Here is a 17,929-nt window from a genome sequence, read left to right as displayed (position 1 = left end):
GAAGGAGTTTAAAGTGTTGGTGGAGTTTAAATTTGTGTGTGCAACCGATTTATGTGAGTTCGTTTAAATGTTGTTAATTTAATCTGATGTGTGTTGCATTCAACTCAAAGACTCCTCCAACATTTATTAAAACCTGTAAATCTGATTGTTTTTATAAACAACACGCTTAACAAGGATCATTAAGTTCTTAGTGTTTTCACATTTTTACCAGCTCAGGACAAAAAAACAAACCAAGATCACTGGAAAATACATTTAGCTGGTTCTTTTACCCAGGATCAACTAATTCCCATGCAGTGTAGAGAAAACAAATCTGCTGTACTGACCTTTGACCCTTTAGGGCCAGGTGTACCAGCCTCTCCTTGTGAACCCTGCCACGTTTAAAAAAAAACACACAGGTGAAGAGGATACTAACGCGTAGTACTTCAGACATGCACATAAAGTTGAAGAATATAAAACAAACCCTTTTTAAAAACTTTTATGGGTTTAAAGAAAATTACGCATTTCTAAAAACACATTTCCTGAAGGAAACATTATCATCCTCTCTGACTCCTCCTGTGAGAGCTACGCTTCGAGCTCCACTAAAATAACCAGGTTTTAATACGCTGCAACCGCCAAGAAGTGGAGAACGTGTTTATTTGAACTGTGTCGCTGACAGAGGATGAGTTTCACTTCTGGGGCATGTAATAGGATGTGAACCAGATCTCTGTGTCGTCTAAGTTTAGACTGGAGATTAAGCTACCTGCAGGGGCAGCACCAGACATAAACAAAGGCAACCTCATTTACACTGGGTTTACTTTGCACGCACTCCAGGGAAAGCCACGGACCTATCACAGACTATAATGTTTTAGCCAGGTTTAACAAAAAGAGAACATGAAGTCTTGATTAAGCATCGCCTTATCTGATTTATGACTTGGAGAACTTTGCCGTGTGTGTTTGGATCAAAGAGGCTCTAGATGGCAGCAAAGCAACAGCTGAAAAGCTCCAAAGACTCCTCGCTTCAGCGACTTATTTCTTTAATAATTCATACCGTACGCACAGGCATGAATGCACACTTATGCCCTTCACTTGCTGACCTTTGGTCCAGTGGGTCCCGTCTCTCCTCGTTCCCCCTTCCCTGGTGGTCCGTGGTCACCTTTCTCACCCTATGCAAAGAGAAGGAGAAGAAGAGGTGAGTTACTATTGTTCTCCTGCAACAAGGTGTCATGCAGAACTGCTGATCAAAGCTGAGTTCCCTCTTTAATGTCAGCACAAGGCCCGCGGTGCATCTTCTGAACATGAGGCGCGCCTTCGGTTCCCCTCATGTCATACATATTCAGCATGACTCCTCAGCCTTTTCACGAGCTCGCTTACTCAACATATTCAAACGGCGAAATGTAAATACTGATGCCGAGTCAGCACGAGGCAGACATGAGATGTGACAGGGCCGAGGAAATCGACAACAAAGAAGTGAAACCCTTTTCCTTAAAGTCGATGATTTAAATGCACGTTCTTAATTTTGAATTTTGATTTGACTGAAAACAGCCAATAGAGGGAGACGTGGTAAAACTCGAGCTTCACAGTGTCTAATACTTATATTTAAAAACCGAGCGGGATGCAGTTATTATCCAGCAGCATCAATTCAGTAAGGATTTAATAATAAACGATTACTGATATGTTATTATGTGTAGTGTGCCTTGAAAACAAAAAAAGCAAGTAAAACGCTGATTGTCTCAAATGGAATAAACATTAAGCCAAATTGTTTTTCTACAAAGCCAATTTTTTAGCTTCTCTCTGCCTGACATTTGATTAAGCAGCAGAAATATGCCAGAGGACAGCGAAACGCTAATATATCTCAGTTATCTGCGCACTGCAAACAGCCCGATGCAAAAGGACATGAGCACGAGCAATAACTCTTGCATGTCTGGATTATCACCGCTGGCTCCGCAGTGTGATAATGTCAGGACTCAAAGGTAGCGGCAGAGGATTATCTCATTCTGACCACTTCCAAGTGACATTTTGAAGCAACAGAGGTTTAATCACCTTGAGGGGAAAGCGATAATGAAGGGTAATGAGAACAGAAACTCAAAGGAATTCGCGATTTCACCGATGATCGGGCTGATAGGATGTGATAACCATCAGTCAAAGTGTTTGCGTCTCATCATTACCAGCTCGTAATATTCAGCGTGTCACTCGGAGCAGAAAATACCTCCCACGCTGTGATAAACAACATCACAGTGACGAGCTGAAATCACCCACCTTAGTTCCTGGGAGTCCTGGAAGCCCAGGCTCACCCTGGGGACCGAGAAACCCGGGCTCACCCTGCGCAAAAAAACCAAAAACCAAAAACACAACCACGAGCAGCTATTATTAATTTTTCCACTGGGCGTCTCTCATGTAGCGCTGCTAATGAGCACTAAACACACACACACAAGATGCATGAGCAAACACATTTATAATGACAGGCATGCACTTACAGCTTGCACACTTGCACGCGCACACAAGCGCGCACTCATGCATAAATCACACTCACAGACACACATTATCAGTGGCTGGTTAATTTATCCCCTGGTTCCTCATATATTAACGAGTCTCTCCCTCTTATGAATCCTAATAGACGTTACGACTGACCTTGTTAGAAACTCATCGGGGCACGCAGAAGCGTTCTGATTAAGAGGGTCTGCGCCGCTCACGGAGACGCTTCCAATTTTCCTGCATTTGCACTTTCACGTATGAGGAGCGAGGGTCCAGCATGAAGTGCGACACTGGGTTTGATTTACATAACATTTGATTGGGAAATTACTTAACCGGAATGTATTATTACACCATCTGCAACCTAGAGAACATTAGGCACTCTGGAAGCCCTCAGAGAGGCAATGGACATTTGGCTTTCAAACCTTTAAACTTTGATTGGATAAACAGCAAAGAATGCAGAGAGCAGAACAAAGTGCAAGGCCGAGTGCTACGTTAGCAAAAAAATATTGTTAGAATCCATCAAGCATACAGGCCTCTTAAGTCAAAACAGGAGTATATAAAGTATGAAATGAAAGGGCCTTTTTTTAACAAGCCCAGCACGTTCCAAGCATATGAAAAGAAAAGAACAAAACAGGCATAACAAGCACCATCATCTCCATGTCCGTGTGAGCATTCCTTAAATTCAACAGTTATATTTTAAGCTTAATGGTCCACAAGTGCATTGATTTTCTTTAACATGCGCCATTTGTGCTTTTCGATTCGCCATCTGCTCTTGATACGGGGAAAACAGTAGCTTTAAAAAACCCGGAATAATCAAATAAAAGTTAAACTTCCTCTTTTTAACGAGCAGCACTTTTGACACATTGAGCCTCCTGATTGCCACCGTCAGGAAGTCGACTGAAATGTCTGACCTCCGTGTTATTCACGAATCCTAATGAGACAGTTTTCCTGCTGAACGCTGGCATCTTTAGATCAAAAGCTCAGACTGTTTGGTTTTGTCATTTCGCCTAAACTCCTCACTTTCGCTTCGCAGCAGCTACCGCGCTGCTAAGCTGAAGCGCGAATCCCCACAAAGCAGGAGAAGCGAGATCGGTCCACGACGGCGTGACAGCAGGCCAGATGTGTACTCTACCACAGATGGACTGAAGCTGACGGACAGGGACAACACTGATGGGAGGGTGGATGAAAACACGAAGCATTTACCTTTATCCCTGGTAGTCCAGGCAGCCCTGGAAGTCCTGGCTCTCCCTACACAAGAAGAGTGTGACATGTTACAGCCAAGCCAAGCTAAGCTGAGTCAAGCCTCATTTGGGTTTGAAAAGCTCTATGCTTTATTTTCTATTTGTGTTTTCCTCTGTCTATCAAGCTGTCGTGGTTCTGAAAAGCTGCCCGCTGTCCAGAAATTGTATTTTCACCGTCATTCGCTTGTGGTAAGCATCAGCAGAAGGTACTTGCACATGCACTTTCAGACCAACTCATGCAGCCGTGGCTTGACAGCGCGATTAGTACTTGTTATAAAACTCAACCCCTTCAAAAAGTGCAACTGAGTTTCATTTTTAGGATTTTATTGGTTTGGGCAGGTGTGAAGTGTTCGGGGTTTCTGGAAGGAAAAATCGTCTGATACTTTGGGTTAAAGTTGCAAAAGCTGTTTGCGAAAGCTGCCACGGCTTCAAGGTCCTCCGAGTTTGGCAGCGTAGGAAGAGTTGGCGTATTTTTCTATTATCAAGGTCGGGTGATTGTCAAGCTGAGAACGCAGTCATTTGATTCGACTGTGGAAAACTCAAGAGGTCAGGCTCCCCCCCCCAATCCTCCGATGAGAATACTTTGAGACTTTCAAAATAAAAATTTCTGACTTAACGGGAAAACTATGACCACTGGATTTATGGCATATGAAAAGAAATGATTAGCGCTGCTCAAGAATAATGAATCGTAATGGCACTCGGGGGATCAGAGAGGAGGCTGTAAACTGCGATTGCTGCTAATGAAAGCATTATAAAAAATTAAGTCCTTCTTGTTGACAGCTGAATAAATGAGTGCCACCCAATGGTGATGTTAAATGGGAAACAACAACTCAATCTTGTGACATTATTATGTGAAAAAACCCCAATTTTTAAGTGTGTCAGCACAAGCAGGATGTAAAACGAACAATATGATTAAGCATTAAAAGTTAGTTAGGCCACAATTTTACTTGGCGGCAAAGCAGGAAATAAGAGGCACTTGCTAAAAAAAACAACCTTTCTGTCGCCTGGAACTAGTTTGTCCAAACAGATAAAAGAGACTGAGAGTGTAATTTACATGAGGCATTGGTGCAATGTCAGCAGAAGTCTGGTCAAAGGCCGGACAATGGCTCAGTTTTCTTCTTCGGCGTGACTGTTTATTAGTTTCTCAACAAAAGCTGTTTCTTCAGCAACATTCTCCTGGCTGCCATTGTTGCCTCGGAAAGTATGTCAAACACTACAACAAACAACGGCCGGGAACAGAGGTCGTAGCGGCGAATATCGCTTGAACAATAAAACTGAAGCAGCAGAATAGGGTGACCTTGTGGTTGGAGCTAAGGGAAATGCACGCAGAAACATGGAAACAAGAACAAGGAGCCAAAAAAAGAGCAAAATCCAGAAGATTAGTATATCCAGAGGCGTTAGTATGAAACTGGAGACCCTACACTGGCTCTAAACAACAATCAAGCTGAATTAAAGTGAAGTGAAGGGCTGTGATGTACTGAAGGTCAACTTGCATTCTTAATGCCATTTAAACAGTAACGTTCGGCTGAGTTTTGAATGAGCATGTCCATATTTGAGCTTTTCTAATTTGCAAAAGTTTCGATGTGTACAGGCACAATGATGAAAAATAAATAGACTTTCATATACACTCAGGTTTCCTAAAACTATTCACTGGTCGAGTTATATTTTGAGTAAAATATGTCGGTATATTTAAAACCATACTACTATGACTGTTGCATGCAATTATGTACTACTTCCTTTATGCTGTGTATCAAAAAGCCATGAGGTGTAGCAAAGTGTAGTCGTTACCTTTAGTCCACTTCTTCCAGGCTCTCCAGGTTCACCCTGTAATACATGTAAAGAGTTTTCTATTTAACCGGTGTGACCGATTTCAAAATACCACCAACTATCTGTACTTCTGTTCTGCATGTATTAACAGAAAGTCCTTTATAAGTTCTTAATCTTAGTAGTTAGTTTCAATTGGTAACAAAAAAGACCCCTGATCCAAGTACGTATAGCTATCTGAATCTTATTTTCTTTCATGTTGACTACACTTACCTATTCCTGTTCATAGAGTAACACTGTAGCTCATTATTGTGTTATTGCTTTACTAATGGAAGTCCATTTTTTCCTTATTGAATCCAATTAAAATGAATGAAAGTAGTACAGGCTAGCATTCGTCTGGTAAGTAAACTATACTTAAAAAATTTAACAGAATCTCAGTGAGAAGGGCGTTGGTTTAGCTCACTGTGTTGAGCGGGTGCCCACATGCCCTTTGGCTCAGAGCAGCCAACCCGCAGTTTCCCCGTCTCTCTCTCTCGCCTTTTGCATTCCTGTCAGTTCTTCAATCTGAGAAAATCTAATTTTCTCATTGAAACAAACATAATGTCCCAGAGATGTTCTGTTTGATTTAGCTGAGGTGAGTGTGGGAGCCAGTGAAGTCCTTCATCTTCCAGGAACTGCCTGTGAAATCTCACCACTTGAGGCTGGCATTGTTGTGCACTGGGAGGAACCCGGGACCACCTGCACCAGCACTGGTTCAGAAAATCGAATCAAGGGATTTCTTCCTGATACCTAATGATACCTAGGATACCTAATGAAGGCCAGAGTGTTGTTGGCTAGCCTGCAGAGCTCTGTATGCCTCTCCATTGATATGCTTCCTCAGACCATCACTGATCCACCACTAAACCTGTCATGCTGAACAACGTTTCAGGCACTACAAGAGGACGTCGGGCCTTCAGGCCAGCCTCATGAAGGCTGTTTCTGATTGTTTGGTCAGAGACATTTACACCAGTGGTCTGCTGGAGGTCATTTTGTAGGTCTGGCAGTCCTTATATAGTGCTAATCCTGTTCCTCCTTGTACAAAGGAGGAGATACTGATCCTGATAATGGGTTAAGAACCATTTACAGCCCCATCCTGCTCTCCTAGACTAACTGCCTGTCTCCTGGAATCTCCTCCATGCTCTTGATATGGTGCTGGGAGACACAGCAAACTTTCTGCCAGTGGCACATCACAATGTGCCATCCTGGAGGAACTGGACTATCTGTGTAACGTCTGTAGGGTCCAGGTATCGCCTCACGCTACCAGCAGCGATACAGACACAAAATGCAAAACTAAAACAGTCAGAAAACTGTCAGTGGCCTCTATCTGTAAAACCTGTTTCCTGTTTCGGGGGTTGTCTCGTTGTTCCCCTGTAGTGCACCTGTTGTTAATGTCATTAACACCAAAGCAGCTGAAACTGATTAACAACCCCCTCTGTTACTTAACGGACCAGATCAGTATCTAACAAGTTAAACTCACTTGATGCTTTACTGCTTTTTTTAGCGTAGTTTAGTTAACACTAGCTAATAAACTAGCACTCCAGCCAGTTATGCTAATATATTGAGTTCAGAAGCCAAAAAGCCAAGCTGGTAAAGGCTAAAATGCCAGATGTTAATGCTCCAAAGGATAGTTAACAAACCAAGGAACATCTGTCCTTTTTCTGCTGTCTACAGTCAACCCTATTTAAAAAATACCTGTAGATGCACACACAGTCACAACTTGGACCTTAATGAATTACATTTTTCCATTTAAAAATCTTAAATCAAGGACAAAATGACAGTGGCTTTAGCTTAGCTCTCACCTTGATGCCTGCTGCAGAGGAGCCTGCATCTCCCTAAGAAAGAGTCACAGAAGAAAAGTCAGAAAGACACAAAAGGCAAAACAAAAAGTGACAGAGACTGTTAAAATAGTCGATGGGCTTGTCTGTGAGGAGTCAACATTATTGTGCAATTACATTTACAAAATGCTGACTTATAGAAAAGAAACCCATTTACCGAACAATGCGGAGCATAATTTCACAACTGCTGCATTTGACTGGATAAAACTGGGTGAAAACACAATTTGAAGAGCAGCTTGTTTGCTATTCTAAATAGAGAATGTACCTTTTCACAAAAGCTGGAGACAGCATTTTTATGACTACGGTGCTGGGAATCGTTTCAGTTTTACCCTGCAGCTGGGCAGGGGTGATGACATGCAGGGTGAAATCTAACACTATATACAATAAGAAGAAATCCACAGCAGTATAGGAGGTGAAGGTGTTTAAGGAGGCACACTAACAGGAACCACTGAAAGCTTTGTTCATTGCTTCTCCTTAGATATGGCACGGAACTAGAAGGAGACAGAGCTACTTATATCACATTTTTCCAGCAAAGCTGTCCAGACACCAAGAACCCAGACCCTTTTTTTCTATGCACTGCATCACTACTGCAGTGTACAGTAAAAACAGACATAAAACAAGGGGCCAATAAGCCTAATTACGGGTGGTTGGTGGGAAAAAGGAGTGGGGAGGAGGAGGCTGGGTCTTTAGCTCTGGTGTGGACTCTGTGGTTTCACTACACATACGCCTCGCGCTCAGAAGTTGCTGAAGGAATGCCTCTCGCCCTCAGCTTTTTATGGGAGTCATTATGATGCATAGCACACAAGGCAATGTTTAATTGTGGCTCTTTTTTTTTGCACACAATAAACTGCGTTACTGTTTACAGCTGGGTTTCGCTGCATACTCAGGGGTGCTTCTATCCCAATCTTAAAAATTCATCATTCCACTTTTTAATATATATAAATGGACATTTTCACAAGTTCTTTTATATTTTATTGGGGTACAAGATCTAAATGGATGAAGTTTTACAGTTCACTACAAAAAATACAGAAAAAAAGCTTTTAAATCATTTTACACAATTAAATAGAAATATTTCTGGCCAAATACTTAGGAGACAACATGGATTTATTTCATCTTAAAACATATATAAATATATATATATACTAAAGAAGGAGACAGGGGCCCATTTTCCTGACTTTCTTGTGTCTTCACACCTGCTGCTTTCGGCAGGGGTAAAGGTGCCACGTTTGTACTTAACTGTTACAATTTTAGCAATAAAAACAACAACAACAAAATTACCTTGTGACGCTCATGATCAGTGGGCTATATGCAAGCATAATTAACCGTTTCCACATAATTAATCACAGCAGGATCGTAATGCGCTCGTACTGCGGAGAAATAAAACGTTACATAATAGATTGTAAAGTTTGGCCGTGTGAAGCAGAGCCCTGAAAACAAGGAGGATGCTGCAAAAGCGATCGAGCCTTCATTCCTCGGCTGCTGAAGCAAGAAGCTCGCTGGTGTGACCGATCTAACACAAGTGACACCGAGCTCTAGAAGCCGAACGAGAGCCCTGACCAAGAGAGAGTTTAATCTCTTCCAAATGTAGGAGTATGAGATGGAAAAAGCGGCGGAGCTGGGAGGTGTGCTGAGGTGTGGCGCAGAGTGCTGACACGTCCCAACTGGGCCAATTACCACGGTGAGGCTACAGCGTTCGATTTAGCCGCAGAGCAGACTAAGATGGAGAGCCGTCACCGCAGCTCCACTTCATTACAGGCACCCAGACCTGTCGCTGCCCGTTGGCATTTAGAGATAATAGCATGAAGGGCGCAAAATGTATGCCTAGTAAATCATGCCATTTTCCAGCTGTTTGCTTGGGGAATGAGATGAGCGCAGAATTAATCGCTGAGCAATGAAGGCATGGCTGAATTGTGACAAATTAATACCACCGCAGTCATCAAAATATGAGTCTTACTCCACATTACAGCCATTAGCAGTGATGACCAAATTCAGCGGGCCCCGGCTAAATATTACCCCCTGTCCCTGAGTTAAGATATATGTGAGGCAATGCAAATTGTGATTGGCTCCCAGGGCAGAGAGGCCTTGCCAGTATTTGAAATGCTGCCAGTTCACAACAGCTTGGACCGGATCTTAGGATTCAAAAATTATACCAACCGCTGTGCCAGACTGGCCAGAGCCAAGCACTCATAGCCTGGAACTTCCCAAAACAAAATCCAAAGTTTGATTTTGTGTATTAAAAAAAGAAAACAACTTTAAAGAATTTTTCAATTTGTGAGGTCCAACTTTTTCAGCAAGAAGAGTCACTGTTAATTTCACACCTACTTAAATACTTAGGCTGAATGCATCAGAAGGAAATGGTTTAGAACTAAAGCTTTTAACTGTGGTAATGATTTGTTTTAAATGAGGCCAAAAATGGACATGCAGGGGCTGTTAGAAACATTTCTCTCTACGCTTAATGATGGCTTACGGACGCAACAGAGCAGGTAATGTGTTATATAAATGTATACTAAACAGTGAGTGAACATAAGTGAGTATAATTACACAGATGCTTTTCTTATGTACAATTAACATACCTATTACCTACTACTTTTCCCCTGCTACATTTAGCTCATGACTTATGATCACGCATGTTTTAGTATGATCATGTTTCCCCCCATATTGCATTTTGCAGTATTATATACTTTTTATAATTCGTATATATGAGGCTAGTCACAGAGATTGGTAACTCCTGGTCACTAGAGAAAAGTGTGCATTCCCTGAAGAACTGCTGAGTAGCTGATGACTGTCCGGTATTTAAATTAAACTCCCACACATGCAGGCCAAAAGAGAAGCTAGTGACCCCCTTACAACCTCCGGTTGCTAGGGAAAAATGTGTATTCCCCAACCAGTTGCCATGTGGTTGCACTAGGTTGCTTTTAGTACTAGAAAAAATTGGTTGCATAGAGGTAAACGGTCCTGTAATGAAAACCTTCTTGCGACTGCCTTGTTTGCACGTATGATGGTCGTGATTGCTCATAACTCGGGCAAACTTTAGCTGCTATGGTAACTTGATTACAAGTTTGACTACAATTTTTACTAGTTTGATTACAGTTTGATTGGAGGCAAACTGGTATCTACTATGAAATGGGTGTCCGAAGCAATCTGCTAACAACCAAGGCAGCCGCAAGGAGATTTTTGGTGGATCACCTCCAGCAACCGATTTTTATCCTGCCACACGTAGAAACCTCCACTTGCCAACCGGTCAGGGATTACCTGGGGTTGCCACTCCCTGACAACTCTAGGTGAGAAAAATATGCATTCCCCAGTCAGCTCCCATGTGGTTGATCTTGGTCGCTGCCAGTCGCTAAATGAAATTGATTGCATAGAGATATGTGGTTCTGTATTGAAGACCTTCTAGCGATTGCTTTGGATGATGCTCTACACCCAGCAACCTATAGCAACTACTCTCCAACATTTTAGTGAATATACTCCTTTCCATGGGGGTTGTCAGCAGCTAGTTGTAGCAAATTATTTATTTACAGCAATGTTTTCAATAAACACCTGGAAAACAAGGTATATTTCTATGGAATTCAATTACATTATCCGCACATGAGCTTATACAAACAAGAAACTAAACTCAAGACTACTTGGAGCTGTTGGAGTCCTCAGCATGTCAGCTTTTTAACCTGCTCTTAAGAGCGAGTGAGCATGTCAGTCAGAGTATATCTGCCCTGTCATTTAGTCTCTTTCACACTTCACAGGTCCCCCACAGTCAAAACAATCTCCCTTTGTATCATGCAAAGCACAGCCAGACTGCTTACACCACCAGTTCTCTCCCCCCCTCTCTCTGCACTCCCCGAGGTCTCTCTGCTCACCTTTCGCTGCTTCACCTTTCACCTCACATTACCACACTTTCCCCGCAGTGCGTGCTGTGTATTGTTAACTTTGGCATCTTCAGCATGGACGACTAAAGATGCCCTCCTTCCCTCCCATGTCCCTCTGTTCTCTGGTTTCATCTTCCTCCCGTGAAGCAACAACACGATCATAAAAGAGAAAGTGATCAGATGCAAAACTCTGATGACAGGGGGCTCCGCTTGGCAACACGTTCCCTTCACTTGCACTGAAAATCAATCAGCCCTCGGTGTGCCTGACATCTGGTAAACTCATCTGGATGTCTATTGGTTCGAATTCCTCTCGCCATATGTTGTGCGCTACGTTAAACAAAACACTCATTTTTACGTCCTGATGCTGACAGTCTGAGATGAGGTAATCCACATCCATCGTAAACATGGCAGAAATCATAATTATTTGTAGTCTGCCTTTCGCTGTGAAACGCATCAGTGTGCACCCGAATGAATGGCAGGTGATCGTCTACAGAAGTCTGAATTCCCGTGGTTATCCGATTCATCTTACTCTTCTTCACTCCTGAAGCAAAAATCCATCATCTTCTCTCCTTTTATTGCACCAAGGTAAACTAGATCAAAGCGGCGCTTAAGCTGCAAAGTTTTATCGCCCTCCTCTTTTCCTTTTTGTTCACTCATTTTCCACAGATGACATCCTGCATCTGTTTCCCTCCAATGGTGTCCTTTCTTGGCTGCCGAGTTTTAAAAACCACAGTGCCCATAAAATGAGAAGTTATCAAAGTTTTTCTGCACCGAACAGCAATAAATTGGCAGTGACATTTTCAGTACATGGCTTCTGGTCTGCTGCCGGTTTATCGGTTACATTTTGTTTTTATACCTAACTCTGTATAAGCACCTCTGGTGTATAATACATCACAGCATTTTGCCCTCAGATACTGCGTTTCAGTTTCTTTGGCAACTCCAAGGAGAATCTTTATTGTTCCCCACTAGTGTGAGAAGCTAAATCAACATTTCCCCCCCCCAAAAAAAAAGCTCATTTCTATCCATAATTGATTTGTTTCTGAAATGTTTTACAACTTATGAAGAGTAAAGAGGTCCAAATTTTGCCCAGAGGTCATCCAATACAAATGAGGCTGTGACCTATTTTCATAAATGCTCCTTAAAGAAAATAATAAGAGCGAAGGCAGCATGGCAAGCATAATGTGTTTCTGGATATGATGTCAGTGTGCTAATACAAAGCAAAGAAACTCTTCCCGAAAACAAAAGCTTTTTGGACAGAAACATGAATCTATTAGTTTAGTTCTGAACAATCTGCCCAGCAGAGCTTTGCTCTGCCTTTTGTTGGATATGAATCTCAACTTGACAAGCTGTCTTGAAGATAAATGGTACCAAATTAATGCAGAAACCATCCAACCAGAAAATGTAGCATCAGCGTAGCATAGCAATTAAGTCCACATTAAATACAAAGGACACATCAAGTGCCAGGATGACTGCTTATGTGCAGCCTTGACTACAGTACAACTGATGACCCTTGACCCCAGCTGTTTCTACTGAACATTACAGTTCTCCTCAGAAGGCTGACGTTAACTTTTTTTTACTGTTTTCTGGCCACCGACAGCCTCTCTGTTGGTTCCCTGTGCAGCGTCCAAGACATAAACAAAAGAGAACAAAAACTCAGAGGATTTCACATACCTTCTCTCCCGGTTCACCTTTCGGTCCGTCCTCACCCAAATCACCCTGCAATGACATCACAGAAACCTGTTCAGTCTCTTGGACGCAGGAATGAGTCAGTGCTGACAGTACATGACATGAAACATGATTGCTTTAACAAGCTTAGCACACAGTAGGACAAGCTTCTTCTTCTTCTGTGATTGCACTGGAGCAAAGCTGCTGCTTTATCTTCACTTTGATCACTTAGCCGTCAAATGAAGTTCAAATATAAATGTAATATTTAGGTGATGCCCTGTTACGAAGCTCCTAAGCTCACTGCATTGAGAGCTGTGATAAACTTCACTTCTTAACTCCCAACTTTTGCAATATTTGCTGTACGGCCGGGATCATAGCTCGTCCCATCCACGATATGACTCGGTGGAAGCCATTTGACTGGTAGTTTTCTTTATAAGGAGAATGTCTCGTTGTTGGAATAACCTTCAAATGAGTAAGTCTGGTGAGCCAGCTTTTTTTCTACACCCCCAAGAGGCTGTCATGTCTCAAATGCACACTCTACGCGCATTCCCAGGCTCTCAGTTGTACTTTGTTTTTCCTGTTAAATAGCAACAGTTAGCATACGATACCAAGCTGGTAAATCTATCTGCTCAGCATCAGCATGTCAGCACGCTGGTTAGAACTTAACTCAAAGCACGCAGACTCACAGACTCTGTAAAATGTTGCTACACTCTTGTTTTATCAGTGGATTTCGTATCACAGCACGGCTATAAATCCCGACTGTGTAAATGTAGTGAAACATGACATGTTTCATCAAATGAAATTAAATGGGGAAACACAATGATTTGCAATCATGAGTGTCTTTGTAAGTTATCCCTGTTGTGATGTCAAAATATATACATATATTTAAAAAAAACTGCAACAAGCTTTCTACTTTCCCTTTTTATCTGTTAGAAGCCTTTTTTCTTTTTTAATTAGCTTGCTGACTAATTAATGAGGAAAAAAAACAAGTGTTTAATGTTAACATGTCTGACTCCTCTGAAAATAAAACCTCAGAGTACTTTGAGCCAAGCTGCCTGGCAGGGAAAAGGTGATTTCACTTTTAATAAATCCCCATGATTTTATATTAAGATTAGACCGCGAATCAAACAACGCCTTGCAGTTCCAAGGATATGAAATCAAAGGGTGTCTCATTGTGTTACGCTATTAAAAAAAAAAAAAAAGAACTTCAAGAAAACGAGATTATTTTAACAGCTTCAATGCTTCAAACTGCTGTTTATTTTTCCATTTAGGAATTTATCATAAGTTGAATCGACAAAGCCAAAAAGTGCAGTTTTTGCTAGCAGCGCTGGCCTGCCACATGGCATCTCTTCCAAACCCGAAGGTCAGGACCCCATTAGTGCTCTGACAAGTCTCAGGATGATTATATGACTGGAAATGATAAAAAAAAATTAAATCTGCAGAACAAATTGTTTATTTTGTCAGAATTTTCTTAATTAACTGGACGTGGTTTCCTCTTTACCCTCCTGCAACCTGATGAAATGATCTGAAAAAGATGCATCCCTCTTCTGGAAAACTGGTCACGATGTTTAAGACGTGGAAATTGTGGCAAAGCCAAGCGGCCAGGAGTCGACAAAGCACAGAACCAGGTTCATACTAACACGAACTGACACACTGGATGCTCGTGTTCTTTTTCAATCCATTGTGCTAAAAAAATATTTTCACTTTGACCTTTTTTTGTGCATCGCGGTAAAGGATACACACGATGCTGTGAACTGGGATTGCTAGGAGATGCTGTCACATCTTTACAGCAAGCCAGGTGTGTTAGCGACAGAGACACTGTCTCTGATTCAGCTCAGAACTGATCCAGCTGACAACGACTGCCCGAGGGCCAGTTTTGTGGTCGATGAAGCACACACGATAAGTCATCACTTAACTCTCCAGCCCGCTGCACTGTCATCCCGGTCAGTGTTTCACACCTCCCACCCCGCTGCCGTCCAACAACAGCAAATAAGGGCACCATTACAATTACAGAACAGAGGGAATAAAGCTGCCGTTCCTCTGTGAAGCTGTTTTATGGATCTGTTCTTAGGTTTACTTCACGGCCTGGAGTCGGTGAAGCTGGGTGCAGTTTTTGTGACTCACTAAATCACTGACTCACTGGTGGCTAAGTTACAGAAGGGAGGCAACTTCAAAAAAAAAAACAAAAAAAACTAGCTGGAGCTGGGAGATGTAAAGGCAAAGCTGCAGTCGTGGTGATGAGATAACAGACTGACGCTAGCAATAATGTCCGAAGATCCAAATTAGCGCCTTACCTTTTCACCTCGTTCTCCCATTTCACCCTGTTAGGAAGGAAAGCAGAGCAGCAGAGATAGAAAAAATGAGGGTTTGGGGGGGTTATTGCACACACTCAGGGTCAGATCGTATCTGGGGTTAAATTCATATTTGATTATAAATGTTATGACTGCTTTTTTTCCCCAGACAGACCCTGACATGAACTTTTTTGTTTTTTAAATTTAAAATCGTCCTTGCATTATCATTGCAACATATTTTTATACCATGCATTAAAGTCTTCATGGAGGATATATATTTTCTGTTACATCAAAGACGAATACATGTATATGCATGTTTTTCAAAACCATGAAAAAGAAATCACAAAGGGACAAAACGGCTGATGGTCAAAAGATAAGATGAAAAATGACTGAAAGGGGGAGATGCTTCTGTGAGAGGATAAGGAAAGTATTGCAAATGACTTTAACCCTCTGGAGTCAAGGGACATCTCCAAATCACATGACTGAATTAAGATGACCCTGCAGCAAGACGCAGCCTCACGGAGTCTCTGTTTCAGTTTGTATTAAAAGTGTGAACTATGTACTAACAGTGCAGTTACATGGAAGGTTTCTGATGTGATAATGATATTGTTAAGCTATGTAAAATAATCCATATAACAGCAAAAGTGTTCACATTGAGTCTTATATTTTAGATCATCTCAACAGATATTTGGGATTCAGGATTTTGTTTTAGTTTGATATTGCAAAGTTTGCTGGCAATGGTTGCTGCTGCTCTCACAAAGTGCAGGGTGGGATAACATGACTTTGACCTCAGAGGGTTAACCCAAAAAAAGGGGGAAAAAAGCGACTGCTATGACTTCACAAGAATATGAGCACACAGAATATGTGTGCACCCCGACCTTGGCTCCTGGAACACCGTCCAGTCCTGGGATGCCAACATCCCCCTACGGACAGCACAAGATACACACAGTGACTGACTCAGTGTGCTGCGTAAGCAGTTCGACTAAAGATTCAAGGTCAGGAGATATGACCCCTACACTCCCCACCCCACAAAAAGCGAACAAAACAAAAGAAAATGCATATTTTTCTTCTTAAAATTGAGATAACAATTGACTCAGACACAAGAGTGAGTGTATGGTGCAAAGGGCTTTTGCAGGATAGTTGGTAATGCAGCACGAGACAGGTGAGATACAGCTACACTGACAGAACTGCTGTAAGGAGCGTAAATGTACAGCTACAGCACTATGAATTCTATAACATTCCCCAAAAGTTCACATGTATCAAATATTGAAACCACAAAGTGAATGTGAAAGACGAGAGGATAAACAAGCTGATTAAAAGCTTAATTATCTGGTTTGGTTCTGTGTATGTGCAGAAGAAGAAAAGCCAAGCCCGTCTGACGGATGCCAGTTTGCCGTTAGCCTCGATCCCTTGTCTCCGCGGCTCCCTAGCTGAAAAACCAACCTCTGTCCATCTGCTGCCAGAAACAATTAACCTCCTGACCTTTGCAAACATACCACGTCATTACCCTTTCAGAGGAGCAGTAGCTATTCCTCAGCCCAGACAGACAGCTTTAACCAGATGAAGCTGATTAATGTAGCCAGAGTGGAAAAATAACGCAGTGCATTACTTGGATTAAAATACATGTCACCAGGCAGCTCGGTACTGGCCATATTCGAAGGAAAACTGTGTTACTGGATGTCATTTTTCAATATCTTAATGCTATTTTCACTGTTCCCCAAAATGCTTCATGCTCATGGGAAACTTGGCGTGTCTGATCCGCGCTGGGCGTGTCCCTGCAGCTACACACTCGTGGTGATGTTCGTCATAAACGCCGAAGCCTCAGATCAATCGTCAGCCGCATATGGAAGTCATTGACATAATAATGACACCCTATTGACATAATGATGATAGAGTCTGTTAGGAACTCCAAAGGTTGGCTTGATAAGGTGGCATTAGTGATTCTGCTGGGATATCCATGTCAAATCAATACCGTGTCTGTGCGAGTGGACCCGCCACTGCCGCCTGAGCACCTTTAACTGCTTTTGAGTCAAACTTTCTGCAAGAGTGAGACTTACATACCATAACAGGTTCTGCTTTATAACTGCACTGCACAGCATTGGAGATCTATTTCATGGCTGCTACAAAACCTCACTCCTTTCATTTTGGAAACAGAATTAAGCTTTCAGCCTCCACTGTAGCCAGAGTTAGCATGGATTTTACTTTAAAATGAAACTTCTTCACTCTGGTTCCTATTACAGCCATACGTGCCTCTCCTTTCTTTATAAGTGCATGTTTCAGATTAGAGCGATGCAATCCTCAAACTGCCTCTCCATTCATTCTCTTCACTTATACCATCGTTTGTTCTGGAATAAATATGCTTTTCCATCTCTTTTTTCTCCTTCCCTCCACCCATTGTGAAACACCTGCACTGCGTCTTCTTTATCCGCTCCGAGAATGAATAGCAGACATGAGCCGAGTGTGTGAACAGATTCAGAGGCAGCCAGAACGGTACTTTGTGGTTAAGGCTTGAAGAAGAAGCCCACGGGTTTTCTCCCAAACCGAAATAGTGGTTTGAAACTGTCAGAACTTTTTTTTTCTTATATAAAAAACTAAAACACATGGGGAGAAAGATTAACGAAAGATTAATGCTCAAGTGAGCCTTTTCATGATAAAATACTATCAGGTACGCAGATGGATGTTGGTTCTCTGAACTTTGTGTGCATATTTTTATTTTAGGGACACATAAAAAGTCTTGAGGGACAATAATGCTGCCTAGTAGTGGTGTTTTTTTCCTCTTG

General features: G+C 42.1%; 1 protein-coding gene across 12 annotated transcripts in view; it reads right to left on the bottom strand.

Annotated features, from left to right (window-relative positions):
* The window catches only part of col25a1 (collagen type XXV alpha 1 chain), a 151,830-nt gene that overhangs the window by 16,697 nt on the left and 117,204 nt on the right, over positions 1–17,929 (bottom strand). For 11 of the 12 annotated variants that reach the window (XM_026161762.1, XM_026161761.1, XM_026161767.1 and 8 more), the window contains exons 12-20: positions 16,028–16,072; positions 15,153–15,179; positions 12,865–12,909; positions 7,295–7,327; positions 5,481–5,516; positions 3,655–3,699; positions 2,236–2,298; positions 1,074–1,142; positions 324–368 (exon numbers count right to left, since the gene is read on the bottom strand). In XM_026161762.1, coding sequence (XP_026017547.1) covers positions 324–368; positions 1,074–1,142; positions 2,236–2,298; positions 3,655–3,699; positions 5,481–5,516; positions 7,295–7,327; positions 12,865–12,909; positions 15,153–15,179; positions 16,028–16,072 — 408 coding nt within the window. The remainder of the gene's footprint in view (positions 1–323; positions 369–1,073; positions 1,143–2,235; positions 2,299–3,654; positions 3,700–5,480; positions 5,517–7,294; positions 7,328–12,864; positions 12,910–15,152; positions 15,180–16,027; positions 16,073–17,929) is intronic. The other variant, XM_026161768.1, reaches the window with a different exon arrangement.

This window comes from Astatotilapia calliptera, chromosome 3, assembly GCF_900246225.1.
Source record: "Astatotilapia calliptera chromosome 3, fAstCal1.2, whole genome shotgun sequence".
Lineage (NCBI taxonomy): Eukaryota > Metazoa > Chordata > Actinopteri > Cichliformes > Cichlidae > Astatotilapia > Astatotilapia calliptera.
This window is presented reverse-complemented; position numbering and strand designations above follow the sequence as displayed.